Source organism: Lycium ferocissimum, chromosome 12 (genome assembly GCF_029784015.1).
Source record: "Lycium ferocissimum isolate CSIRO_LF1 chromosome 12, AGI_CSIRO_Lferr_CH_V1, whole genome shotgun sequence".
Taxonomy (NCBI): domain Eukaryota; kingdom Viridiplantae; phylum Streptophyta; class Magnoliopsida; order Solanales; family Solanaceae; genus Lycium; species Lycium ferocissimum.
The window spans coordinates 42,721,820-42,749,815 of record NC_081353.1 but is presented as its reverse complement, the minus strand read 5'-3'; the positions used below and the strand labels follow the sequence as shown (position 1 = coordinate 42,749,815).

General features: G+C 35.1%; 1 protein-coding gene and 1 long non-coding RNA gene across 2 annotated transcripts; both read left to right on the top strand.

Moving 5' to 3' along the window:
* The first annotated feature begins 70 nt into the window (after window positions 1-70).
* LOC132040761 (WD repeat-containing protein PCN-like) lies at window positions 71-11,595 on the top strand. Its single transcript, XM_059431433.1, has 11 exons — window positions 71-376; window positions 907-1,050; window positions 2,532-2,835; window positions 2,921-2,984; window positions 3,137-3,250; window positions 3,383-3,545; window positions 5,722-5,875; window positions 6,012-6,607; window positions 9,181-9,362; window positions 9,685-9,945; window positions 10,938-11,595. Exons 1-11 carry the CDS (start codon window positions 215-217, stop codon window positions 11,254-11,256), a joined length of 2,463 nt encoding a protein of 820 aa, XP_059287416.1. The 5' UTR covers window positions 71-214; the 3' UTR covers window positions 11,257-11,595.
* A 13,641-nt stretch (window positions 11,596-25,236) lies between these two features.
* On the top strand, window positions 25,237-27,598 carry LOC132040779 (uncharacterized). The gene is made up of 3 exons (XR_009410773.1): window positions 25,237-25,546; window positions 25,810-26,078; window positions 27,193-27,598. It is a non-coding gene; the product is annotated as an uncharacterized LOC132040779 (long non-coding RNA).
* Window positions 27,599-27,996: the final 398 nt, after the last annotated feature.

Below are 27,996 nucleotides of genomic sequence, written 5' to 3'. Positions count from 1 at the left end.
AAGACTAACCCGTTTATATACCGGGTTGACCCTCAAAAGCCCGATATAGTAATTAATTCACGTAAGCTTTAAACCCTCGTTCTGTTCGTAAACCTAGCCCTCTTTTTGGCATCGCCTACATTACACACATTTTGTGCACATGTAACCCTCTTCTTCATAGCTGCTTCACTTCTTCTCTAAGTAAAAAGAGTATTTTTCGAGAAGGTTCTAGAAGATGCTGGAAGTTTATAGAAGCAGCTCAGTTGACTGGAAGCCATCGCCTGTTGTAGCGTTAGCTACTAGCGTCGATGAATCTCAAGTTGCTGCTGCCAGAGAAGATGGAACGGTTGAGATTTGGCTTGTTTCACCTGGCTCCGTTGGATGGCACTCTCAACTTGTACGTATATATATATACTTAGTTTTTTTTTTTTAAATTTAAAATATCATAGAATGTGATGAATTGGAATGAAATGGATCAAAATAGATGGCGATGGTTCATATAGTATTGCAATTAACGCGATTGAGTACATTATGTTAATGCAAACTATACGAATACATATTTGTTCCCTTTTTTGGATTTAAAATATCTTAGAATGTGCTCACGTACTGGATTTAAAGGGAGCAAAATAGATACCGATGATTCATATAGTCGTAGGAACTAGCTTGAGATTGAGATGTTGGTTCAACTTGTACGAATATATATTTGTTCCATTTTTTTATTTATTTAAAATATCTTAGAATGCTCACGTACTGTGTGTATTTGGAATCAAATGGATTTATGGAGCAAAATAGATAGTGATGATTCATATAATCGACCTCAACCGGCTAGGGATTGAGATGTTTCTGGTATCAGAATTGGAATTAGTGTGTTGTTAAAGTGATTGAGTTTTTTTTTTTTTTTTTTTTTTTTTTTTGTGTTGTGTTTAGGTAATACATGGAAATCCTAATTCCAGGGTTTCCTCGTTAGCTTGGTGTCAGTCGGGGTCGAGAAGGTCGCCTGCAGGTCGGTTATTTTCATCCAGCATTGATGGATCAGTTTACGAGTGGGATCTTTTCGATTTGACTCAGAAGGTACGTCTACAAACTTTAGCAACATCTGTTATTGTTGTTGCTGTCCTCTTTTACAAACTAACTTGAGTGGCATTGCAATTCTTTTCTTACTTGGTACTTCCTGGTTCTTAGAAAATAAAGCAAACTCTAGCAAGTGAATTAGTCTGATAAGTGCATGGATGTATTGATTGACCGAATCAGAGGAACTATCTATGCAAAACTATACTCGTTTTAGGGTGGCTGGTGTGTGATATGATGAGTGATTTCTGGTCCTTAAAAAGTATACATTATTTAGCAGTGGAATGAAATGGATCTGAATGGTATAGAGGATTCATGTAACAACAACATACCCAGTTAAATCCCACAAAGTGGGGTCTCCCATGGGGAGGGTAGAGTGTACGCAAACCTTACCCTACCTTGGGAGGTAGAGAGGCTGTTTCCAGTAGAACCTGGGCACAAGACCAAGCAATTCAAAGCAGTATAAAAAGCATGGCAAGATACAATAGAAAGGAGGATAAAGCTGGCTTAAAAAAGGAGCCGTAACTACCACACAATAATACGATAATCAACATACAGGAGACAACAAATAATAACAGAAATCGAAAGGCAAGGAACTACAAGAATAATACTACGAATACTAGTATGAAAGAATAAGTAGGGCAACACTCAACTACTTACTAACCTTGTACCCTAATTTGTGTCCTACATAACCCCCTATCTAAGGTCATGTCCTCGGCATGTTGGACCTACGCCATGTCCTGACTAATCACCTCTTCCCGATACTTTGTCGGCCTACCTCCGCCTCTGCTGAAACCGTCCATAGCCAAACTCTCACAGAGATTTGAAATTGAGATATGGTTGGTTGATGTATGAGTGGATGGAAATACAATCAACAAGATAAATTTCTCGACTGCTCTTTTGGTTAACATAGAAAATTTAGGCAAAATCGAACTACCACATAAAAGGAACTTGACATTTTGTCCCGGTGATTGACATTATCCAAAATTATATGATCTTATTTATTTCCTCTCCTCTACCAATATTCTACATTTTTTAACTGTATAAAATAGTCGATTTCCTTCAAACTGTTGGTGAAAAAGCTGGGTATGTTGTTGTTGTTGTTGTGTTTGTGAGAAGGTATTTTTAGCTTCCATTTTATGGTGTTAAGAGACTCAAACAGATGAAATCCTCTATAATATTTTCCCTTAATAAACATCTAAATTTAGCGGAACATAGTCACAAATGGCAAGTACTTTTGGTAAAAGCTCATGAGCTGCATAATGTTATAATCTATTGTTATTAGCTGTAATTGTCTTAGATACTGTGTTGTTCAGCGTCTCACATGGAATTGGCATAAAAAATACAGTCTTTATGGCTGTGTGATGGGGGATTTTGGGTCTTCCCAGATCAAAGTACTTCAAGATCCGTCCATTTTCCTACCTGTAGTTTTGGATTGGTTTTGACAAATCGAGTAATGTTGTTGTTTCTATGGTTACTTGCAGGCTGTGCTAGATTCTATTGGTGTTTCAATTTGGCAGATGGCTGTGGAGCCATTCAGTATTTCACAGCTTCATCAAAATCATCCAAAGCAGTATGAGAATGGCCATGTTAATCATACAAGTGGTACTAGTAGCGACAACGAGAGCAGTGAAGGTGAAGAGGATGATGACTCAGTTGTTATTCATGTAGATGATGTTACTGAAAATGGTCGAATTGCATTTGCTTGTGACGATGGCTGTGTACGAATCTACACTGTTTCGGATGAGAAGAATTTGTCTTACAAAAGATCGTTGCCTCGGGTCAGCGGTGAGAAAGCTGCCCCTAAGAGTCAAAGCACAGATATCTGATGGTTGCTTTGGGAATTTCATAGTTACTTTTTGGATAATTGCAGGGCGTACATTGAGTGTCACTTGGAGTTCTGATGCAAAGAGGATATTTTCTGGTAGTAGCGACGGGTATGTTCTATTTTAAACTTAACCATGTGCTGTACATTTACTTGTTGATTTATGATGAAAACTGAATTGAGGCATAACGGCGAGGAAGCAGAACTGTCTATTCTTCATGGTGTCCACTGTGAAAATTCTGAGTAGGGATTGTTTCTTTGCAGGTTTATAAGATGCTGGGATGCCAAGTTTGCGCATGAAATCTACAGGATAACAGTGGGTCTTGGAGGTTTGGGTAGTGGATCGGAACTATGCATATGGTCATTACTTGCATTGAGGTGAAGATCACATTGGCAATCCTTCCCTTAAAAGTTTTGGAAAGAAAGAAAATTCATTATTTTCCCATCTTTTTGTGTTTTCTAAGATTTTCCATTTCCATATTGCTTCTAACTTCATATTTGTGTTTGCAGATGTGGTACCCTGGTTAGTGCAGATAGTAGTGGGAGTGTTCAGTTCTGGGACTCCCAGCATGGAACTCTTTTGCAGTCACATTCCAGTCATAAGGGTGACGTGAATGCTTTAGCAGCATCTCGCAGCCACAGTAGGGTGTTTTCTGCTGGTTCTGACGGTCAGGTGCATAAACACCACTCTGTAGCCGAAGAAAATTCTCCATTGGAGTGCATGTCATTTGTGCTCAATCCACTAGGATCTCACTGAGCTCATACTTGTTTACCAAGATATTGATGAGCTGACTGATAATATACAAATGAGGTCCCATGTTTATGCATTTCGTAAGAAATGCTATCTTTATTGTTGAAACTAGCAAGGGTGTCAGCCAAAAGTTTGAGCCATGAAAAACACTTTAGGGATTAAGTGTTTTAGTATAAGTAGAAGTAATATAGAATATAGGGAAAAGGTGCAAATATATCCCTCAACTTTGCGATTTAGAGCAGATATACCTCTCGTTAAAAAAGTGGTGCATATATACCCCTGCCGTTATACAAATGGTTTAAATATACCCTTGCCGTTACAGAAATGTTGCAAATATACCCTTTTCGCTATCAGAATTTAATTTTTTTGAAAAATCATTTAGCTTATTTTTTAATTAAGAAAATGTCACGTTGCTTTTAAAAAAAAATAAGTCTATCCATTTTTTTTGAAGGCATGAGGCAATTTTTTTTTTTCTTCTAGTGGATTGTCTCATTTGTTTTAAAAAAATATCTCATTGGCTTTAAAAAAAAATAAGTCTACCCATTTTTTTAAATGAACCAGACCCCACCCACTAGGAATTTTTTTTAACCACGTGGCTTTAAAAACAAAAGTCTACTTAAAAAAAAATAGGTAAACTTATTTTTTTAAATCCATGTGGCATTTTTTTCATTGAAAAACAAGCTAAATGATTTTTTAAAAAAATTTTGTCAGCGAAAAGGGTATATTTGCACATTTGTCTAACGGCAGGGGTATATATGCACCACCTTTTTAACGAGGAGAATATATGTATTTCCAGTTTAGCCAACATACAGAAAGTGAAGTTGAGGTGCAGTTAGGCAGTACTGCGGTACTTAAATGCAGAGAATTCAAATATCTAGACCTCTATGCTTGTCCCAAATTACTAGTTACGTAAATTTTGCAGGGACCTAGTATATACTTGTCCGAAGTGTATCTAATACCACCTTGAGATCTCATGTGACATAGGGTACTACGTGTAAAAGTGAGAAGCGCAAAAAATCAACTAGGGCCTTAGGGCTTAAGCGCAAAAAGGAAGCTCACGCCTCACAATTTTAGAACAATATCAAAATGAACATTGCGCGATTATACTTAAAATAGCTAAGTAAACAAGAAGTCAACAAAAATGATATCTATTGGCAAATCTTTCTAGATGCTTGTTATGATTTCTTGCTCTATCTTCACTCAAATCAGATTTGCTTGCATAGTGCAGGAAAGAGATGATTGTTAAGATTTTTTGCTTTCTTTTCCATTCATATCTTCTAGTATATCAAAAGTGAAGAACGATTATTGTTTTTAAGGATTCAAAGAGGAGCTCTTGGTTTTAGAATCTAGGGAAGGTTGACAATTGAATTAATGGTAGGATAGGCCTGAGAAAGGCAGGAAATTGATGATAAGGGAAATAATGTGACGGAAGAGCTGGGAATTGATGATAAGGGAAATGGCGTGATAGAAGAGAAACAGAGGCTATGCATCTGCCAACGTGTGCGAAAGAGAACTAGTAGAGACTACTAAGTGGGTGAGATGGACTGGGCTTTAGTGGGTCTGTAAGCAAGGTCTGAGGAAATTGCTAGAGAGTGGGGAATGGTGACAGCAGTGCTTTGAGATGCTGCAGTTTTAATAAAAAGATTAAATGGTTTGTGAATAGAAAAAGATAATATGTCTTAAGCTTTTGTAATTGTTAGTTGCTTAAGTTGTAGTACACGGGTTGGATAGTGTCTAAAGAAAAAAAAAATGCTTTAGAACATTTGATTACCGTTGCTCCATATTTCCAGTACAAGCGCTCTTTGTGTTTTGTTATTTCATTTTTTTCATTACTTGGAGTTGCGCGTAAAATTTCACTTTCTTTTTTATTTTTTGCTATCAGTTTTTTTTTTCTTTCTATAAATTGTTTAAGGTAAATGAAAGTGAAAGCACAAGGCAAAGAGTTGACCACTGAATAAAACTGGGGGTTTCTGCTTTGTTACCAGAAATATCTCTGTAATCTTTTTTGATTTTATTTGAGATTTTTCAGCTATAATTGTTTAGAGAACTCAATTTAAGCTTGCTTATATATCTGCTAATGATTTGCTACTGCTTTTAGGTTATACTATATAAGCTCTCAGCCAATGAGGTTGGGTCTCATGATGGAGACATTTCTTCTGTAGTCATGAAGAAATGGGTTTATGTTGGTTATGTGAGGGCCCATACACATGATGTGAGGGCCTTGGCAGTTGCTGTACCCATCGCTCATGAAGGTCAGTTATTTAGTTGTGCCTGTCGTTCACTGACAGTGATGTTAAAATTTTGGTTCTGTTTTAATTTTGGACTTAAGATATCCCTTTCTTTTTTGGGTTTGTTATACTTATTGTTTAGCTTTCTTCTCTTTATCAGAGCCCATAATCGAACAAAAGGCAAAGAAGCATCGTTCTAGGGAGAAGCCCCTTGAGTTTAGTTACCATAAATGGGCACATTTGGGTGTGCCGATGCTTATCTCAGGTGGTGATGACACTAAACTTTTTGCATACTCTGCAAGGGAATTCACCAAATTTTCTCCACACGACATTTGTTCTTCACCCCAGAGGCCACCCATACAACTTGCAGTAAATACAATTTCCAGTCAGGCGTCTTTACTGTTAGTCCAGGCTTCGTACTGGATAGATATTTTTTGTGTTCGTGTAAAAAATGGGGTTGTGTCTGACAGCTGTGGCCCAGCTGGTGGAGCTGCAAGAACAGATCTAGTGGCTCGTGTTAAGTGCAAAACTTCAAGGAAGATCACATGCAGTGCAATTTCTCCTTCAGGTGTACTATTTGCTTATTCTGACCATGTAAGACCCTGCCTTTTTGAACTTAAGAAGAGTGGTGCTGGCAAGAGTGCATGGACTGTAAGCCGAAGGCAGCTCCCTTTGGGACTTCCATTTGCCCATTCAATGGTTTTCAGTGCAGATTCTTCTCGGATGATGATAGCGGGGTGTGACAGAAGGATCTATGTGAGTAAATCTGTCTTCCAATTTATCTTCTATAGTTTTACACGATAATGTTTTTCACCTTTAAAGTGAGGGTCAATGTATGTTTTATGTTACAATCAATGTTTTATGTTACAATCGCTTCTGAGCAGTGCGTACATGACAGCTTTTCTGAGGGTTACTCTGAATTTATTAAGGAGTTTGTAGGTGGTAAGGTTCTTACTAATGACGAAACTTTTTAATCAGGAATCATCTTTAGAACTACACCAACTTAAAGAACTACATTAGAGTTTCTCCCATTCACATATTTTATGTCAACCAGTCTCTATTTACGTGCACGACACGTATATCCCATAATAATTAGTGCAAAATCTGTATCCAGAGCAACATTGTTTTGTGTTAGTCTTATTAAAATTAAAATTATACTGTTAAAAAAAATCTTATTAAAATTAATGTATTTTGAAGTGTTGTTTTTTTTGAATAAGTGTTACTTGTTCCTAATGCATGAAAACTAGAATACAAACTTCATCTATGTAAGGTGGCATGGGATAGCTGTCGCAGCGTGAAAGTAGTCTATAAGTATGATGAATCCTCTGATGTGGAATTAATATAAATGATTTATTGCTGACCCATGAAGTGTAGTAAATTGATAGATTAGTTGAATTGATATCTATACGATGTACATGTATAGGTTCTTTTACTTCATCTTAAAAAAAAAAAATGATGTACATGTATCGAACATCATTCAATATGTTTATATTTATTGGTTATCAAAAAAAGTGAGTATTGAATCTGATGCAACTTTAATTTGTTGCATCATGTGAAGGAAGTTGAGAACTTTCTTCAAGAAGAAAAATTTCATCATATTTTATCTCCCTCCTCTCCCCCACCCACCAAAAATAAAAATAGGAGAAGAAATTGTTTCTCTAGTACGTAAACTCGTATCTATTGAGTTTCAGTGAGATGGTCACTAACTTTCTCCTGCTAGTGAATTTGAACCAGTGTTGAGAAAAGTGTTTGCTCTGTCGCGTAAAGTGACACAGCGGAGCGACGCGAGATGGCCTCACTTCGACATGTCGAAGGTGCAATATCACTGAAGCTTTCGCTTCCAGTGACGAGCTGACCAAGCAACAAGTGATCGCTTTGTTGCTTCTGACTTCTTACCATTAAAAGGGAATAAAGAAACAAAAAGCCAGACAATTACCCAGCTAATTCAGAATTCGTGCGCCGACACTTCTCGCATGAATCTGATCTAGCAGCAGGTGCTTCTTTCTCCTCCTCTTCTACTGTTTCTTCTTTGAAGTTTCACTGCTACAGAACCTGTAACCCTGCGTTAGGGCTCTGACGAATAAGTGCAGAAGCTTTGCATCACTTCTCCCTCGAGTCTTCGCTGCACAGGTGAAGAACCCAGAAAGGCTTTGAAGCTTGTTCTTCTTCTTCGTCTTGCAACACTACTATCTTTCGATTGTTTTAATTGTTTTCACTCTGTTTACTTGAATAGAGTATGTGAAGAAGGCTTTACTATAAAAAGCCAATTACTTTGTCAAGTGAATTAATTAATGGCAAATTGTTTTTGTATTTTTCCCTTTTTTAATACTGCTGTGAAAATGGTATGGTTTTAGCAATCCGTGCCTGCATTCTACTCCCTTTTCTTATAAATTTATAGCAATAAACGATCATGAGGTGTATGATTCTGTTTGGCGGGGTTAAAATTGAGGAATAGGATTACGGTCAAATGGTAATAATTAATCTTAGCCTATTAGCTTGTGAACTTTGTTTGAATTCATTCCATTTTTCTTTTTATAAAGTTGATTATGCTTCTTCGGTGTGTGACGGTTATGTGAGAACTTGTATAGTATGCGCTTGTTAAGTTTTGCTCTTTTATTTATGATGATTTCCTGATTATTTATGCGTATTATGCAACTTTGGTACTTCTTCAAAAAATGTGGTTTCTCGCGCGTCACTTCTCTCATAATTATTGCTGAAAGCCCCCATGGCGTCTTTTGCGCTTTTCATAGTTGAAAACACTAAGTTGAACCAACTAATTTCTCCCAGTGAAAATGGTCCATCTCGCCTAAACATGTTTTTTTTAAGGGAGGACAAGTGGGACTACTTTTTCCTACTACCGTGTGGTAGAATAATGGAAAAATAGCAACACATGCGTCCTTTTGAATTGTACCTCTTACTTTGTCATCTGTCTCCCCTGCCCCAGCAGACTCACCACTGCCAATGTAGATCACAATTCACAGGGGAGATGTGGAGGAGTTGGTGGAAGGTTAGAGAACATCAAGGAGAATGTGAAATATTGAGCAGGTGATTGAGGAGAAAAAGAGGCTTGAGGGAGTTGAAGAGATTGCCAGTTTGGGTTTGTGGGGGGCGGGGGGTGGGTGGGCCAATGACAACGGAGGAGAGAGTTGGGCTGTAACTGGTGTGAGAGGGATTATGGACCTTGTTGCTTAAGGACAGTGCAGCGTGGAGACAACAGTGAATGGACAATAAAAAGTATCAATCTTATGATGAAGTGTGGTAGTACTTGAGGTATAATTGTGATGTTTTCGTGAATGCATATGGTCTCTTACACTTGTCTTCTCTTCTAGGTGGTTGATGCTGTAAGCTTGGAACTAGTTCATGTTTTTACACCTCGTCGTAAAGAGCACTATGAAGAACTGCCACCAAAAGAACCTCCCATTACGAGAATGTTTACTAGTGCAGATGGGCAATGGTTAGCTGCTGTCAACTGCTATGGAGATGTATATATATTTAATCTAGAGATACAGAGGTACTGGACCTTCTCTTGGCATATATCAAGTATCTGATCTCTCCTCAATTTCCCCATTGTGGTTATCTTGTTTTTTCTTCCATAAACTTATAGGTTTACTATATGGCCTATAGAAATTTTTGTAGAGAGTCAAAATTCTTCAGTCGTGTTCTTGCGCATTGAAATTTCGTAATACATCATTTCCCGCGTTGCACGTTTATCTTTTGAATAGAACTCTCATTTTCCACTTGATATCTTTACCTGTCATGTCAGTTCAATATCTTTGTGGGACCTTCATTTTGTATTTCCTTTTCGGCTCTGACTGAATTTTATTGTGTAACAGGCAACATTGGTTTATTTCAAGGTTGAATGGCTCTTCCGTTACAGCAGGTGGCTTTACTCCTAGAAATAGCAATGTGCTCATAGTATCCACATCTTCGAACCAGGTATATGCCTTTGATGTTGAAGCTAAACAACTAGGAGAATGGTCCAACCGGAATACATTCTCCCTGCCGAGAAGATTTCAAGAATTTCCTGGAGAAGTGATTGGGCTTTCTTTTGCTCCTTCTACTAATTCATCATCCGTCATAGTCTACAGTTCAAGGTGTGCCTTTTGCAATTTTTGCCAAAGTTGTTTTTGAGTTTTTGTTATTCTTGGTCTTCTGCTGTCTTGTCTAGTTGAATTCTTTTGGTGATAAGCTGTTTTAATGTTCATTAGTTTATACTGGCCTTTACTAGACAGTGTCCTATTAGGATATGAGTGTCTTTTAGAGAATGGTGAACAACATAAAACGCGGGTTGGCCTCCTAATTTGGGCTAAGTAATAAACAAATGGACTTACTTAGCAGGCTTGTAATTTTATATGTTTGGATAAAAAGATTTTGCTTTTGATGCATCGAGGCACATAAGCACACATCAGAAGTAGGCAGCACGTGTGATGTGCTGGAGATTGCCACGATTCGATCATTATAGCTGAGAGAATGTTTAAAGCAATTTACTAGCTGAAAGTTCTCTTTTCTTTTTTGGCTGTGTTAAGAAATCTAATTCTTTATCCACATCCAAGGGTGTGGCCTAGTGGAATGAAGTTGGAGGAGGAGAACCATGAGGTTGACAAAGACAAAAGACACTAGTCATCTGCCTAAACCTTGGTAGGCAGAGTTATGTGGTACCCGGCACTGGTAGAAGGTAACAGGTACCCAATGAAATAGTTGAGGTCGGCACAAACTTGTCCTGACCCCTCATCATTTGAAAAAAAGAAATCTAATTCCTTATCTTACCTAATGTTGGTCCGAGTCATTCTTCGAAGAGTTCAGTTGAAAGCCCAACTTAATTACAAAGGAACAGCCTGTGGCTTTAATATTTTGTCGAAATTTATAATGCTTAAGCAGTGTATGCTTCACTGTATGTACCTAGCTATGGGTCCAATGGAAATTATTTTGATGATGAACTAGTCCTATTTCCTGCGTATTCCTTCTCAGTTAGTTGGATCTTTCTCGAGTTCTCTATCTGGTTACGTTCAAATAACCTAATTGCATTATTTTAGTGCTTTAGTTTCATAAATCTCACATGATAACATTTTATGGCTTTATTCTGTAGGGCGATGTGCTTGATTGACTTTGGATTGCCAGTTGGTGATGATGACGATATTGACTTAGCTAATAGTCAAGATTTAGCTTTGAAGAAGTTACATAATAGTTCTGCTGCAAATGGGACCTTAAAGCGCAAGTTGAAAGGGAATGACTTAGATTCGAAACAAAATGGTAGAAAGAATTTTGAATTCTGTGCTTTTAGGGATCCTGTTTTATTTGTTGGACATCTTTCAAGAACTTCCACCTTGATCATAGACAAACCTTGGATTCAAGTGGTTAAAACTCTTGATGCTCCACCCGTTCACAGACGTATTTTTGGGACATAACTCGTCACAAGTTTTTGTAATACTAGGGAATGTTTCGAGGGGAGTATTCAAACCCCTTTCGCTTATAAATTTTTCTTTGTTGTTAGTTGGAGTTTGGGTGGGAAAAAGGTTTGAAATCGATTCTCAAGTTTCGATATAGTTTCACTTCATCTGCAGGAGTTCTATGGAAATGCGTGGACCTGTAAATATAACTAGTGAGCTTTATGAAGTGTCCGTTAGCCTCTTCAGATATTGACTAATGTTTTCATGTATCAATTAGTATTTTTAAAAAAATTCTGTATCAATCAGTTTTGCCCCTTGAAACAAACATTTTGATCCATAATGTTAAAGTTATTTTCTTATAGTGTGCTTCTCTCCTCTCTTGCTTGAGTTATACTACAATTTGTTTTTAGTTGATTCAAATTAATCTACTTTAATGGAAAAATTAAAGCTGAGTTTAACTAGCTTTTTAGTTATGACCACAAGATAAACAAATCTTGGTCTTTTTCTGATTTCCTTGGATGTTCAATGTTTAGGATCATATAATTTATTTTGTTCGATCATATTTTTACTGTTTTTCCAATGGTTGGGATCAGACATGTAATGTGCTTCACTACTATTTCTATCATTTCCACTATTGATTATTGTTTCCTTATACACATGCTACTTCGACCTTTTAAAATCAACCCTTTCCTTCATCAATCTCTTTTCATGGGACCAAACCTATTTGTTAGTTACATATAAACTGTCGTTTCATGCAAAATGTCATTTTCTGTTAAAGATCTTGGATTTTTTCTAGTGTCTAGTCATGTATGTCCTAATACTGTGTAAACTTGTGGAAGATTTTAGTTTCCATATTATTTTTGGCTGGCCAAGTTCTCTATCATCGAGGACATTCAGTTGTCATTCAAAACAAAAGTATTGGATATTTTTGTATATAACGATGATTGGCTCATAGAAAGGTGGAGACTAGGTTGAATCAAATTCTTCTTTTATAGGGAAACTGAATGAGCAAATAAATATCTCTACACTAGATTTTTGTGGTGGTAACTTTGTGTTCAAGGATTTAATCACTACGGTTTTTTACAACTGAGCACTAGAACATATGTTAAAATGTTCATATTAGACACCTTCGATTCAAATTGTAGAATTCTTTTTGCGCGTGATTTCAAATACACTATTACGTAGATAAGTTAATCAGTTAAAATGTTATTCCCTTTAATTATACATGTCATCCTCAATTAAACACGCCTGAGGTTTTACAGCTTATTGAGACTAATTCGTATAGTTGAAGGAGATGACATATTTTAAGTGGTTAACTTATCTACGTAATGGACATGTGAGAAACAAAAAGAAATTCAAAATTTGAATCAAAAGTATCTAATAGGAACACTTTATCATGTGTTTAGGTGCTCAAACAAGTTGTAATTCGAGTGAGATTGTTGATGTATTAAGCCTTTTTTAATCAGATTTTAATATCTTCTAGTAAGCTAGTTATCACCTTTGAGTTTCGGCAATTTGTCACAGAGCAAGGAAAGGAGGAACTACCAAAGTAACTATACCTTCGGAATTATATGTCCAACATCTAAAAGTATTATATTACTAATTCTTGCAGAGTCCGGCGCCAAAATGGCTTCTTTTTGGAGCTAATAGACAAAAATAGGATGCCTTTTTTATTATATACCAAAATGGATATTTCGTGGGTTATCCAACGAAATACCCAAAAAAAATACTGTTTCGGTCCGGAAAATAAAATTAACTGATCGTTGCATTTCGCCACAAGTGGAGCGAAATGTAACAAATAGTTTTTTTTTTTATTTCGTTTATATACCAACGAAATGGGACAAAATTTATTTTGTTCCATTTCGCTGGAATATGAACGAAAAACCCCTTATTTGTTTTTTTTTTTTTTACCGTTTTTCCGCTCTCCACTTTTACCCTAAATTATTTTACGTTATCACAGCCACACCTCTCCATTCTCCATTCTCCATTCTTCCTCTGCCTCCATTCTCCATTCTTTCTCTTCTTCCGTTCTCCATTCTTTTTTTTTCTACTAATCCTATCACAAGGATTCCTCAACTTCTGCTCCATAATCTTCTTCAAATTGAGGTAATTTATTAATTTTCTAACTTTTTACATATATTTTTTGATTTAGTCATTACAAATTAGTTCATATTTATTTTTTTGATTCATTTATATCTTGTACTTAATGTAGTAGATTATAATAAAGAAAACAAAAGTTACAAGTTTAATTAATCAATAGTTGGTAATTTCAGTTTTTGCTTCAGTTAAAAAAAGCTTTAAAAAATGTTAGTAGAGTTTATTGGTCAACGAACTGCAATTAAAATACTAAAAAGATCGTTGAAGCTACTGGTTAAAAAGGTATAAATTCATATTATAAAATGTTCTTTTAGTTAGTTATTTTCATAGAACATCAGTTAAAAAAAAAAAGGATGAAGAAATTGTGAGGAAAGTAAGATTGTTAAATATAACATAAAGATATTTGTATCATTTGCTGAGTCATTTTCTATGTTCAAATTGTGACTAGTCGTTAGAGATTATTTTCTATTGATAAGCATGAAAAATTTTACTTTTCAAAATTAAAAGTATAAGATCAAGAAACTGTGAGGAACTTGGAATTGTTTTTGAAGCTAATAGATAAAAATAGCATGTCTTTTTTTTTTTTTTTTTTTTTACCAAAATGGGTATTTCGTTGGATAGCCAACTAAATACCCAAAAGGTTACTGTTCCGGTCCGGTAAAAAAAAATTAACTGTCCTTGCATCCCCTCTCCAGTCATATGGTTTGTTTAAATAGAAAAGAAGTAGTTATATATAAGATGAATACTATTATGACAATTAATTATGAGCTTAACCAAAAGTTTAATTACATTTAGTTGACCACATAGTGAACTGCAATTATTTTTTGATAGTTGTACTCTTATTAATTTTTTTTTCTTTTCTCACGTGATAATATATCTTATAGTTTGACCTTTGTTGACTTTCCTATTGAATATATAGTAAACAATTGTGTAATTTGTTGTCAATTATTCTAACAGCAGTGGCTTAGTGTTGCAATGTTATAGGTATGGATCGCCCCAAAGTCACTGTACATCCAGGTCCAGAAAACTATGATTTATTAATACTCCAGCAACAGCATCGATCCCAGGCTGTGTGGGATGGAAAATTGACTGGACAGAACGCGTGTTTAACTATACGTCGTGCGAATCATGAATTCTGGAATCACGTGAGGCAACACCCTTTACATAATCGCATCCCTAATTACTTTGAGAGGTGTAGATTTGGGGAGTTTTAGCAGTAGGTGATGTGCAGTATGATGGAGGAATCATCACTGCACTTATTGAGAGATGGCGTCCAGAGACGCATACATTTCATATGCGGACTAGCGAATGTGCCATCACACTGCAGGATGTCGAGGTCTTATATGGCATTCCCGTGGATGGCCACCCATTGGTGCAGAGAAATGTTAGAAAAATAACTAAATCAAGGTGGCGGGAATTGATGTACGACCTTACTGGTTGGTTGCTCGGAGAAGCAGCAATTAAAGGTAGTAGCTTGTTGGTAATAACACAATTATCTAATCATTTGGAGACCTTGATTGCCGCGAATGATATTATTGATGAACACACTGATGAGTCTGAGGTGCAAAATAGGGTCAGGTTGTACCTGCTTTGGTTGATTGGTGGCACGATATTCCCTGATAATACTGGTTCATTGCTTAGTTTACACTTTTTACTTGACATAATAGACCTTGATGCAATGGGCGGGAAAGCTTGGGGAGCAGCAGCATTATCATACTTGTACAATTGTCTATGTCGTGCTTCGATGGGTAATAGCCATGATGCTTGTGGATTTATTGCTTTGTTACAAATATGTGAATTTCAATATTATATTGCTCTACTTCAGTAGAAATAAGAGATCAAGCAGCGTTCTTATAACCACCATTACCCGAATTTTGAAAAATGAAAATAGGAACCGAAAGTTGAGCTTTATTATAAACACTAAATGTATCACTATATATAATGCAATCTGAATTATTAATATTTGTGTATATATCTAAATGTCAGCTAACCATATTTCCTTGAGTTATCACGCTAACAATTTAAAAGTATTGCTTGATATACGTTTAAATAGTCAACTTCTATGTTGTCTTTTAAATAATATTTTAGATTTTTTAGTGTTATAATTTGTATTATAAATCATTAAAAATTATAATATTGTCGGATGGCTTGCACGACAATATTAGCGCATTATCAAAACCCAGCCATAACAACACAATTTTCATGTGTATTTTCGGGTTATTTTATTTAATTCAAAATATTTATATATTTGAATTTACTTATACAGATTTGGGCTTGGGCGCAAATAATCCCGATGCAGCCATTACTTCGTCCTCTAAGAATAAACGAACGAGATATTGTATTTGCGCAGAAGTGGACTCGTCGTGGAGTTCTTGAAAGCGAGGCACGAGCTGTTCTAGTAGTTTGTAGGGATGTTTTAGACAACCTAACTGATAATCAAATATTTTTCCTTTTAATTTTTTTTGATAAGAAATGTGAAAAAATATAACAACAATAGAGTTTTTGTAGATCTTGTTCATTTTTTGGTAACTCGTACTGTGATAATGGGTTGATTTTGTTTTAATTTGTTATAGCTAATTTGCTACAACTTGCTACTGGTTGTGATATTTTTTATGAGCTTTTCTTCTTTTAGCACAATTAGTATTTTGCCTAGGTTTGTTTTAATGGCTAGAAGGTTATTAAACTATTTTATTTGTTTTTATTTCCATCAAAATCCATTATGGAATTTTCAAGTTAGCCTGTTCTTGTTATGCTTTGGAACTGAATAAAAAAGAAGTGCTCCTAGCAAGGATTTGGTCATGATACGCTTTCTACTATTGAGTATTTTTTATTCTTCATTTGCATGGTTTGGAAATGATGAAATTTGTGTATTTAGAAGGAAGGAAATTGCTTAAATGTTCTAATCTTTACTTAACTACCCCTATTTTGTGAAAATGCATAATGGATGTTTGTTGTGATGAGAAAATGTATAATTTGTACTATAAATTATAAATGACTGTATAATATTTTTGCTATCATAGTTTGTGTGGGAGCCTTATACAGAGGCCATCAATAATAGACTTCCGGAGTAGTGCCGACGTGGTCAAGACATTTGGAGGGCGCAGTTGCCACTCATTTGTGGGATCTACCGATAGTGGCACATGGCGGGTCGGGTCCTCCGACAATTTGTTATGGAGCAGTCTGTTTCGAGACCACTCCCCCCACCTATACCATTTCATTTTTCACTGGACACGCGATTTAAGATAAGTCCGGAGATGGGGGAAAATTTTGGAGAAAGCTGAATATTTGTGGGAATGTCGTTGGGAACTAATAGTTGAAGCTCCACATACTACTGTAGCTCCCGGACCGAATTCTGGATATTTTAAATCGTATCGGAGGCACTCCCGCACTTTCATAGGAAATCCAGAATGTGCCGTGGATAGGGGATACCAACACCTCGCAGGGAGGCACGAAGCACTGGTACGTAACCTTTGGTGCATGTCAAGTTAAATAGACAGTTAATGATGTACTATATAGTTTTCTAACATTTGAGTAGAAACAAAATCAATGCTAGTAATAACTAATATATCTTGAAAAATAGTGTAAGAATTTGACTTACTACAGATCTCATCCAATGCCATTATTCAGGCAAATTTACCATGATTCTCTTAACCTAGGTGCTTCAATTTTTATACTTTATCTCCTTCGTTATTTAGCAAAAGAATGTATGATAATACATTGACCATGATTATGAAAGTAATTTAATTATATTTTCTAACTAAATCATCATATAAAGGATTTGGAACCGATTTACATACAAATACATGTGTATCATATGTATTAAATATTATAGTAATATTAATAATTGTACATATATGATACACATTAATTTCTTTTTGCCAATCAATGGCTTTCTTACGTCACTGTTTGTTATATATTTTTTTGTAGGCTCGTGGAATTCATGGAGTTGGACATTTGTCTTACAGTGTTCAGGAAGATCCGTCACAGTGGCCATCAAATTCTCAGGGTATGAATGCATTGATGAAGAGGTTTATTAACATGTCGACCGAGTCTCTGAATGTTCTTTGCAATGGGGACGAGGTTGACATTTGATCCCGATTATATACCACCAGCAGATTATGTGGCACTGCCTAAGTTGCCAACTAGACGTCGGGATCGTGCAACTTGGTCCACCTGTCTCACGATTCTGCCCACTCCAATCAAAGTTATGATAGTGCGTTGTAGCCACACCATCATATTGTGTACCATAATTAGTTGTATCATTTGACTGATTACCAAATCCTACAATTATTTGTTGTTGAACAACACCCCTTGAAAAACCAATATTCAAACTTGGGAGATAGGTAATACCTCCAAAATCGAACTCATTGTCAGTCGGTACTTCAACCTGGTTAGAGCGTTGAACTGTAGCATACATGTCAAGCGCCGCTATGCATATGTGATTTTTAAAAATCTCAGGACAACGAAGAAATGACGATAAAGATTCATCGTCCGTAATTGGCATCTCACCATAAATTGGTGAACCATCGGTACGTAAATGAACTTGGACATCGTCCGGTTATAACCACCGAAAGTTCGGGGGATCATTTACGAACATTTTACTCCTTAAAACGCGTTGCGACGATCATATTTTAGGGAAATTGGAAACCTTTGCCCTATTTCGGGACCACTACGTATCTAACCGAACCGCTTCATACACAACTTCACCACCCCAAAATAAATACACTTTAACATGAGTTTCCGTTATCTTTTATGAAATATATGAGAGAAAAAAAAAAGTTGAAGGATATGAAACAGATAAGAGAAAAACAATATATGAAAGATATGAGATGGATAAAAGAAAATTGAAAGACGAAGGATATACCATAGGTAGGGGTGTCAAATTTGGCCCAAAAGGTGATGGCCCGCCCAACCCGCCCAAAATTTTATGGGTTGGGCTCAAGATATTTTCATATTGGGCTGATTTTAGCCCAACCCAACATGACCCATTTTAAAGTGATCTCCAACTTAGCTCAATACTAGCCCAATTCTAGCCCATTTTTAAGATTTACTTAAATTTGGGTTTATTGCTTGAGATTTACTTTTTATTTTTTTTTATTTTTTATGTATACACTTTTCTTGAATCATGTATCTTATAAGTTTGTGGTATGTTTAATTTGAAGGGAAATACTTTTCAAGAAAAATGTTTTTCTCGAAAATATTTACCACGGAAAATGTTTTCCTCAAAAATATTTTTCAAGAAAAATCCGCAAAAATAATTTTCAAGAAAAATATTTTTCACGAAAAATATTTTTCTAGAAAATAGACCCTTCAAAAAAATTGGGTCAAGTTGGGCGGGTCATGACCCAGCCCATTTTTAGCCCATATTTCAAGTAACTTTTGGGCCAATGTTAGCTCAACCCATTTACTACCTCAGCCCATTTTGATTGGGCCAATTTCAGCCCAACCCGCCCATTTGACACCCCTAACCATATGTAAAGATAGGACAATATTTATAAACGGAGAAAAGTAAAAAATTTCACAAATTAAGTCACGAAATGCAAAAGATATTATTTTGATGTGACTATTCAATGCTCGTCTGAAACTGATTGAACCAACAGAAATGTACAAAAAAATAAAATTAAAACCACAGCGATGTGGAGAGCAGAAAAACGGTAAAAAAAAAAAAAACAAAAAAAAAGAAGGGGTTTTTCGTTCATATTCCAGCGAAATGGAACAAAATAAATTTTGTCCCATTTCGTTGGTATATGAACAAAATACAAAAAAAAAAAAAAATTATTTGTTACATTTCGCTACAAGTGTAGCGAAATGCAAACAATGGCGAAATGCAAACAAAAATTTTGTTTGCATTTCGCTCCACTTGTGGCGAAATGCACCGATTAGTTAATTTTATTTTCCGGACCGGAACAGTATTTTTTTTTTGGGTATTTCGTTGGATAACCCACGAAATACCCATTTTGGTATTAAAAAAAAAGGCATCCTATTTTTGTCTATTAGCTTCAAAAGAAACCATTTTGGCGCCGGACTCAATTCTTGCATATCTATGCTTCATATGGAAATTAGTTTGGTTGAATCCATTGGCCAAGGGCTCCATCCGCCAAAGAGTGTAAATACTTTACTATAGTAAGCAATGGTCTAATTGGATAAATATTTGTATGCGATTACTAGATAACATTTAATTTGAACTCTTTGTCAAAACTAAATCTTGCATGTCCATTCCTTTACCGTAATATTTGTTCCCACATCCTCGTGTCTTCGAAAGAACAAAAGTGAGAAAATTACACCATAAGTTATGGTACAAGAATTAACAACATAAATAGCATAACTTTCCAAATTCTTCAAAAAGAGCACTTTTATTATATTACAACATATCTTTTTTTTTTTTTTTTTTTTTTCATTTATCCTTAATTTTAAGAGATACACCCATCATTTATCTCTCGTTTAATGATAAACATCTACTATATTTTTCGATTATCTCTCTTCTTTAACCAATATATCGTCCATTTCCTATTACTCATCCCTTTATTCTTTCATTTTCCCTTCTTGGCTGGTTAGAGTTATAGAGGATACGCAAGGTTTAAGGTCAGAAAAAAAAAAAAAGTCTCTCGCTGTGTGTCTAATTAGTAATGGTCTCTGAGTATTTTTTCTTCTTTTTTTTTGTTCATACATAATGTCAAAAGGAACTTCTCACATATCTGCAGTTCAAAAAGAACTTTCTCAATAAATTTGAAGTTACATGTAATTTTATTTCTAGTAGGATTGAGGTTTATTTATTGAACAAGATCTGGAACTTAATGTAAACATAAACTAGCTGCTATCAATTTGCATCGACGGTAAAGATCACCGATTGGAGTTTTCAGGGACTGAGGAGAGATCAAGTTGATCCTAAAGTAAATGACCACCAATACATATTTATATTTAATATAAATTGGCTACCATATACATTTATACCAGAATATTAGTCATATATTACATTTATACCATAAACATACATGGTATTTCAGATATAAATAGTTTATACCATGCATATACCAGAAATACATGGTATATTGCAAATATAAATAATTTATACCATGAATATACTAGAAATATAAATTATATATCTATTACTAATTATACTGGTAATATTTTAATAATAATAATAGCAATAATATACACATCTAATTTATATTATTTGGTATACCAATAATATCATGAGTATAATGATACCAATACTAATATGAATATAATAATGTATATTAATGGTTATACCAGTAATATTATGAGTATAATTATAATAATGTGTATTATAAATTATATACATTTTGAGCATAATAATATATATTACTAATTATACAAATAATTATACCAGTTATATGATTAGTGTAATAATGTATATATTATTAATAGTTAGATTTGTTAATGTAAAATCTCTATAATGTTACCAGTTATTTATTCAAGTGTGCATCATTATCCAAATATTCAATTTAGCAATAAAAAATAAATTATACACCTAACCTGTAAAGCCACCATTTATAACAAAATCATTCTTATATAGAAGATAGATGAAACATCATAACAGTTGTTGAGCATTAACTGTTGGCCTATAATTATGGAACTCAATTATAGGGCTCTGTTAAGAGACGTAGTTCTTTAAACTTCATATTTTGTGGAAAAATCTAGCTTAAAAATAGACTAGAATTATTTGGATGCTGTGGTTTTACGTGATTCACGCACGATTAATTTCTTGTATATTACCAAAAAACAAAAATCTTGTATATTAGAAACTGCCATAATTGATAATCAATTGTTGCCATGTATATATAATAATTTTTCAAAAACTGTCTATTTATGTTTTTTTCCCAAGTATACATGGTGAAGAGTCAACAGTAACAGTGGTAAGTAGGTATATTTGGAAAAAATGAGACAACATTTCCAAATTATGGGATGTATTTGTTTGCTCACAAGCAAGCAATATTAGCACATGAATGGGGTCCAACACTCTCTTTCATTTGCATTTTCATTTAGGACCAACCACACACATCATGGAGCCCTTTTTTTCACTGTTCAAGCACTCGTGCGAGTTGACAACATGATTGATTCAGGTTCCGCCTCCTATATTCAAATGCAGATTCAAAATTTAAACAAATTCGCTCATCGTTAGCTTGGAAGGATAGGGGTTATATATCAACGTCGTCGAATATATTCATTGTTATTAAAGTCTCTAATCCCAAAACCGAACATAAAACTTTGGTTTATTCGCAAATCCGCCAGAAATGATATAAGTTCCCTTTGTACTTCAGAAATACTCCTTAGATTGAGGGAAAAAGAATTAGATTTCTACTGTGAGAATTATATTAGTAATTTCTTGATTTGGTCATGCAAAGCCAAAGTTTTCTTGTGGGTTCTTTATCACTCTCATTCTCTTTTGTCGTTCGTGAATGCAAAATGTCCTCATAGGTGGTGGAAAGTTTTCTTTCCATTTTATAATGAGAAGTACTTTATTGGGTTGGTAAATGGGCTAGAATAAATGAGTGGACTCGCGCACATGAGAATTGAGCTTCGTACCCGTTCCCCAACCCCCCACCCCCCACCCCTCTTTGCGTGCGCGAGATATACGTGAGGCCCAATTCACCAATTTAACGGTGATCTTAATTTTCCAAACGTTTAGGGACGTTTCTGATCTCGTCCTTTACTACCGAGATCCTTCCTTCTACCTACATATTCCGGTGGAGACTTCTAGTGAACACACACCAAAAAATCTTTTCTTCTGTTTTCTGGGCAATAATTTGTGCAAATTTCAAACTTCCAACTACTAGTATAAGTATTTGGAAGTCTTTGTGGAACCTTGGGGAGAGTACCGTGCTAAACGATTTGCACCCAATGGTGGATCTAGTAAGGGCCAAAGGGGTTCCGAACCCCCTTCGGCAAAAAATTACACTGTATATACAAGGTGAAAATTATTTTCTATGTATATATAGTAGATGTTGAACCCACTTGACTTCTTCATTTGTCTACTTATTTATATTTTTGAACCCCCTTATTTAAAATTCTGGCTCTGTCACTGTTTGCACCATAGTCGATCCGAAATCACTTTCAAGGCAGTGGCTTGTCACGACAGAACCGTGATTTTATAAGTTGTTTTCCTTGTTTTACTGTTACTGATCTATATTGTTCTACTTTTTACTAACATCTACTAGATCCCTTATTTTTCTGGATTGTAATTCAATTGGTCAGAGTAAAGTCATGTCAAGGTGCAAATGTGAAGCATCACTTCACTTGATAATAATGAAAAGGCCAAATCCATCGACAGACACATGTGGTCGTCTACTTCTTTCACTTGAGCACCTAAAGTGACCCTTGTTCCATTTAGACACTTCAGGTGGGTTATTCCTATTCCACTTAGACACTTTTTGCACCGTTATCGGAGCAAAACCAACACCAAAGGCGCGCACCTCATTGCACATCCAACCGACCCAAAAGCCCCAATTTTTAATGGTCAAAACTCCACGAATTTATAAATTAGTGAATTTACAATTAAAATGAGTTGGCACAATTTAATTGAGTTGGCACAATTTAAATGAGTCAGCACAATTTAATTGGCCACTTAATCCACGAGAGAGACGATCGGTGTTAGTTTTGCTCCGATACGGTGCAAAAAGTGTCTAAGTGGAATAGAATGACCCACCCGGGTTGTCTAAATGGAACAAGTGGCCACTTTAAGTCTTTCAAGTGAAAGAAGTGGACGATCAATGTGTGTTTCGATGGGTTTGGCCTTGAAAACGAACTTATTGTTGGGTACCCATTGCCTTCTTGTGAAATTCTTCAATCAACAGTACCGCAGCCCCTCTCCTTGTCTGATTTGATGTTTAACATTCGAAACCATTAATTAGTAATTGCGTACCTAGCAATTGACTCATCTTTATGATTTCTCCAATCATTCTAAGATTTAAATTCAATATATACGTACTACGCTACTACCAAATTAACCATCTTTAGGAGCTTTTTCTTTTGTCAAGAATACGAAGGGGCAGTTTTTTTTTATTCTTTTTGTTTGTGTGATGATTGATGTTAAAAACATAATTAAGAAAATAGATATGTTCTCTAACAGCTTAAGCTTTAATTTTAGATGAGATGGTCACAGACTTCAATATGGTATCAAAGCAGATAGAAATCCAATAGGTTTGAGTCTCACGACCACCCATTATCAAAAAGAATCTTCAACGTGCTTGGTCCCTTAAAACAAATCAGATCCGCACACGAGAGAGCGTGTAAAAGACATAATTGATTAAATATAAATGTGTTATTTAACAGCTGGAGCTTTTATATCTGAACGTCAACAGACTCCAATAATAGTAATACGTGCATTTTAGAAATGATTAAAATAGAAATGAGCCTTTATTTTAAAGATTTGTCTGTTAGTGTCTATCCAACTAGTTTGAAATATTGTATAAACTCAGTTCTAAAAACTTAAGGTTAGATAGAACCCATTAAATTTAAATTTTGAAATCACGTTTGCATCGAAAGGAGCAACTAATAAGTGTGAAAAATTCCTTCCTTGCTATTGTTGTTTCTTTCTCGTTCTTTGCTTTCGTATGTATTGAAGTAGAATTATCAATTAATAGCGGTAAGGTTTATCACGTAACCTTTTTTCTGATATTTTTTTTTAAAATAAAGGTTGATATTTACATCTTTAAAGTTGAAACACTTGAATGAATCTTAGGCATACGTGCACGTGTGGGTACGGATAATTTCAATAATTGACACAAAACAAAGATTGTGTGGAAGCAATCACTAGGCCTAATCAACTCTATGTTTCTCTTTTCCAACAAAAATCGTGTCTGGAATCTTTTGACTTTAATGGAACAAAACAACTTTAAAAGAAAACGAGAAAAATAGTTTGAAATGTTAATATCTCGTTATACGTCGATCATGAGTCAAATTATTTTATCTTTATAGGTATGAAGGCTTATTATACATTTCTATAAAGATTATTTACACGATTATTTAAACTGTGACTTGACTTCAAGTCATACAACAACAATATTTCTTATCGTTGATGTACGACTACCCTTCAATAAACAACTTAATAAAGAGAAAAGAAGAAGAAAAAGTTTGGTAAATTATCTAAATTACACACTCTCATAAATCAATCTGAAAGCTACTCAATATTGAAGTATGCGACACCAAATATTTAGCTATGAAATTCATTGTTAATTTGTAGCTAAATTAAATAACACGTAGCTAACAAGATTTTTGTATAGTCTATTACTAATCCTTGTTAAATTAAATTAGCAACGGATTTTTGCTATTTGCGCAATAAAAGCTGTCCGTTGTCAATAATGTTTTTTTAATAAAATATTGTTTGTGCTCTCAAAATCTCTTAGTTAGACTAATACAACTACTGCAGATTGCTGTTCTCGGTCTGAAACACAATAAGATGGAAATTAGTTGAACACAATATTATTACATTAGTCTTTCTTACCATGTTTTACCATTTATTGGGCTTGTTTTTCTCCTCTAATTATAATGAGTGACTCGAAAACAAGACAGCAACCCATGCATGGTTTATTTCGCTTGTCAATGTTTTTTCTTATTTTCAAGTATGTATGCTACTCACTTGAGAAAAAAAAAATCATAAGCTAAAATCAACCCTTTTGTACTACGAACATTTTAAATTGGCTTAATGCATATGCGCCCCCCTAAACTTGCCCTTTTTTCCACTTGAGGACGAGTTCAAGAGTTTAATAGGAATAATACTTAGTTGAGGTACCAAATGAAAAAAAGGGGACAAGTTTAGGGGGCCGCATATGCATTAAGTCTTTTAGATTTGTAAATATATAATGATCTCGGTATTTTGCATGCTAAATCTTACTATATATGATCTTTCCAAGTTTCTTTTATGTGCAGTAAACCTCAAAGGAATCTTTTCTCGTCCTAAAGTAGTCCCTTCGAAACTTTCGAGCCAAATCTCAAATCATGAAAAATCTTGTGGTTTTCTTATGAAAATATTAGTAACATTTAGTATAAATGGTATCTCTTTATTCTTCTGACACAATAAAGCAAATCAATAGAGTGAAAGTAGGTTTGATAAATCTCGTTTTACAAAGTTAAACTATCCCTTGTATTGCATAAGGTTTGCAGGGACAAAGGGCACATTCAATCACATGCAACCTCATGAGAGCTAGGAAGAAGAGAAAAGAGTACAAATATTCAGAGCTAATCACTATCGGTAAAAACTTATATATCGAGTGTTTATATTAAATTAATTTAATTTATCATGATTAAGTGATTTAATGAAGTAATAAAATGTATTAATCAACCATGATTAAGTGATATATGTGTATGCACAAACACATATCATATATATTTATTGGTTTAGTCTAAACATCCATTGCAAGTACTATTACTATCTATGCTGGTAGAAGGTAATAAGTATTCAATTGTCCGAATGATACCTTTTGATTAAAAGAACGACAAAATTGCTGTTTGCAGATGTGATACCTCCATTGGTTTATTTCAAGATTGAATGGCTCTTCCGTTTCAGCAGGTGGCTTTACTCCTAGAAATAGCAATGTGCTCATAGTATCCACATCTTCGAACAGGGTATATGCCTTCGACGTTGAAGCTAAACAACTAGGAGAATGGTCCAACCGGAATACATTCTCCCTGCCGAGAAGATTTCAAGAATTTCCTGGAGAAGTGATTGGGCTTTCTTTTGCTCCTTCTACTAATTCATCATCCGTCATAGTCTAAAGTTCAAGGTGTGTCTTTTGCAATTTTTGCCAAAGTTGTTTTTGAGTTTTTGTTATTTTGGTCTTCTGCTGTCTTATCTAGTTAAATTCTTTTGGTGATAGGCTGTTTTAATGTTCATTAGTTTATACTGGCCTTTATACTAGACAGGGTCTATTAGGATATGAGTGTCTTTTAGAGAATGGTGAATAACATAAAACACGGGTTGGCCTCCTAATTGGGGCTAAGTAATAAACAAGTGGAGTTACTTAGCTAGGCTTGTCATTTTATATGTTTGGATAAAAAGATTTTGCTTTTGATGCATCTAGGCACATAAGCACACATCAGAAGTAGCGGTCAGCACGTGTGATGTGCTGCATATTGCTGTGGTTTAATCATTATAGCTGAGAGGATGTTTAAAGCAATTTACTAGCTGAAAGTTCTCTCTTTTCTTTTTTGGCTGTGTTAAGAAATCTAATTCTTTATCCACACCCAAGGGTATGGCCTAGTGGAATGAAGTGGGAGGAGGAGAACCATGAGGTTGACGAAGACAAAAGACACTTGTCATCTGCCTAAACCTTGGTAGGCAAAGTTACCTGGTACCCGCACTGATGGAAGGTAACAGGTACCTGATGAAATAGTTGAGGTCGGCACAAACTCGCCCTGACACCGCGTCATAAAAAAAAAAAAAAGAAATCTAATTCCTTATCCAACCCAATGTTGGTCAAAGGTAACACGTATCTGATGAAATAGTTGAGGTCGGCACAAACGGGCCCTGTCACCGCAGCATTAAAAAAAAAGAAAAAGAAATCTAATTCCTTTTCCAACCTAATGTTGGTCCAAGTCATTCTTAGAAGTGTTCAGTTGAACAGCCAACTTAATTATGAAGGAACAAGCTGCGGCTTTAATATTTTGTGGAAATTTATAAGGCCTAAGCAGTGTATGCTTCGATACATGTACCTCGCTATGGCCCAATGGAAATTTTCTCGACCATGCACTAGTCCTGTTTCCAGCATATTCCTTCTCCTTTTGTTGGATCTTTCTCGAGTTTTCCATCTGGTTAACTCCAATAAACTAATTGCATTATTTCAGTGCTTTAGTTCTATAAATGTCACATGATTAGCATTTTATGGCTTTATTCTGTAGGGCGATGTGCTTGATTAACTTTGGGTTGCCAGTTGGTGATGATGACGATACTGACTTAGCTAATGGTCAAGATTTAGCTTTGAAGAAGCTACATAATAGTTCTCCTGCAAATGGGACTTTAAAGCGCAAGTTGAAAGGGAATGACTTAGATTTGAAACAAAACGGTAGAAAGAATTTTGAATTCTGTGCTTTCAGGGATCCTGTTTTATTTGTTGGACATCTTTCAAGAACTTCCACCTTGATCATAGACAAACCTTGGATTCAAGTGGTTAAAACTCTTGATGCTCCACCCGTTCACAGACGTATTTTTGGGACATAACTCTGGTCACAAGTTTTTGTAATACTAGGGAATGTTTCGAGGGGAGTATTCAAACCCCTTTCGCTTATAAATTTTTCTTTGTTGTTAGTTAAGAGTTTGGGTGGGAAAAAGGTTTGAAATCGATTCTCAAGTTTCAATATAGTTTCACTTCATCTGCAGGAGTTCTATGGAAATGCGTGGACCTGTAAATATAGCTAGTGAGCTTTACGAAGTGTCGCCTCTTCAGATATTGACTAATGTTTTCATGTATCAATTAGTATTTTTTTAAAATTTCTGTATCAATCAGTTTTTCCCCTTGAAACAAACATTTTGATCCATAATGTTAAAGTTATTTTCTTCTAGTGCATGCTTCTCTCCTCTCTTGCTTAAGTTATACTACAATTTGTTTTTAGTTGATTCAAATTAATATAACTTTAATGGAAAAATTAAAGCTGAGTTTAACTAGCTTTTTAGTTATGACCACAAGATAAACAAATCTTGGTCTT

Bases quoted from the DNA above. Each gene is read 5' to 3' on its own strand.
- LOC132040761 (XM_059431433.1), top strand. From the start codon at position 215: ATGCTGGAAGTTTATAGAAGCAGCTCAGTTGACTGGAAGCCATCGCCT. The intron at 377-906 runs GTACGTATATAT...TGTTGTGTTTAG, and splicing joins TTGGATGGCACTCTCAACTT to GTAATACATGGAAATCCTAA. The intron at 3,251-3,382 runs GTGAAGATCACA...TTGTGTTTGCAG, and splicing joins TGGTCATTACTTGCATTGAG to ATGTGGTACCCTGGTTAGTG.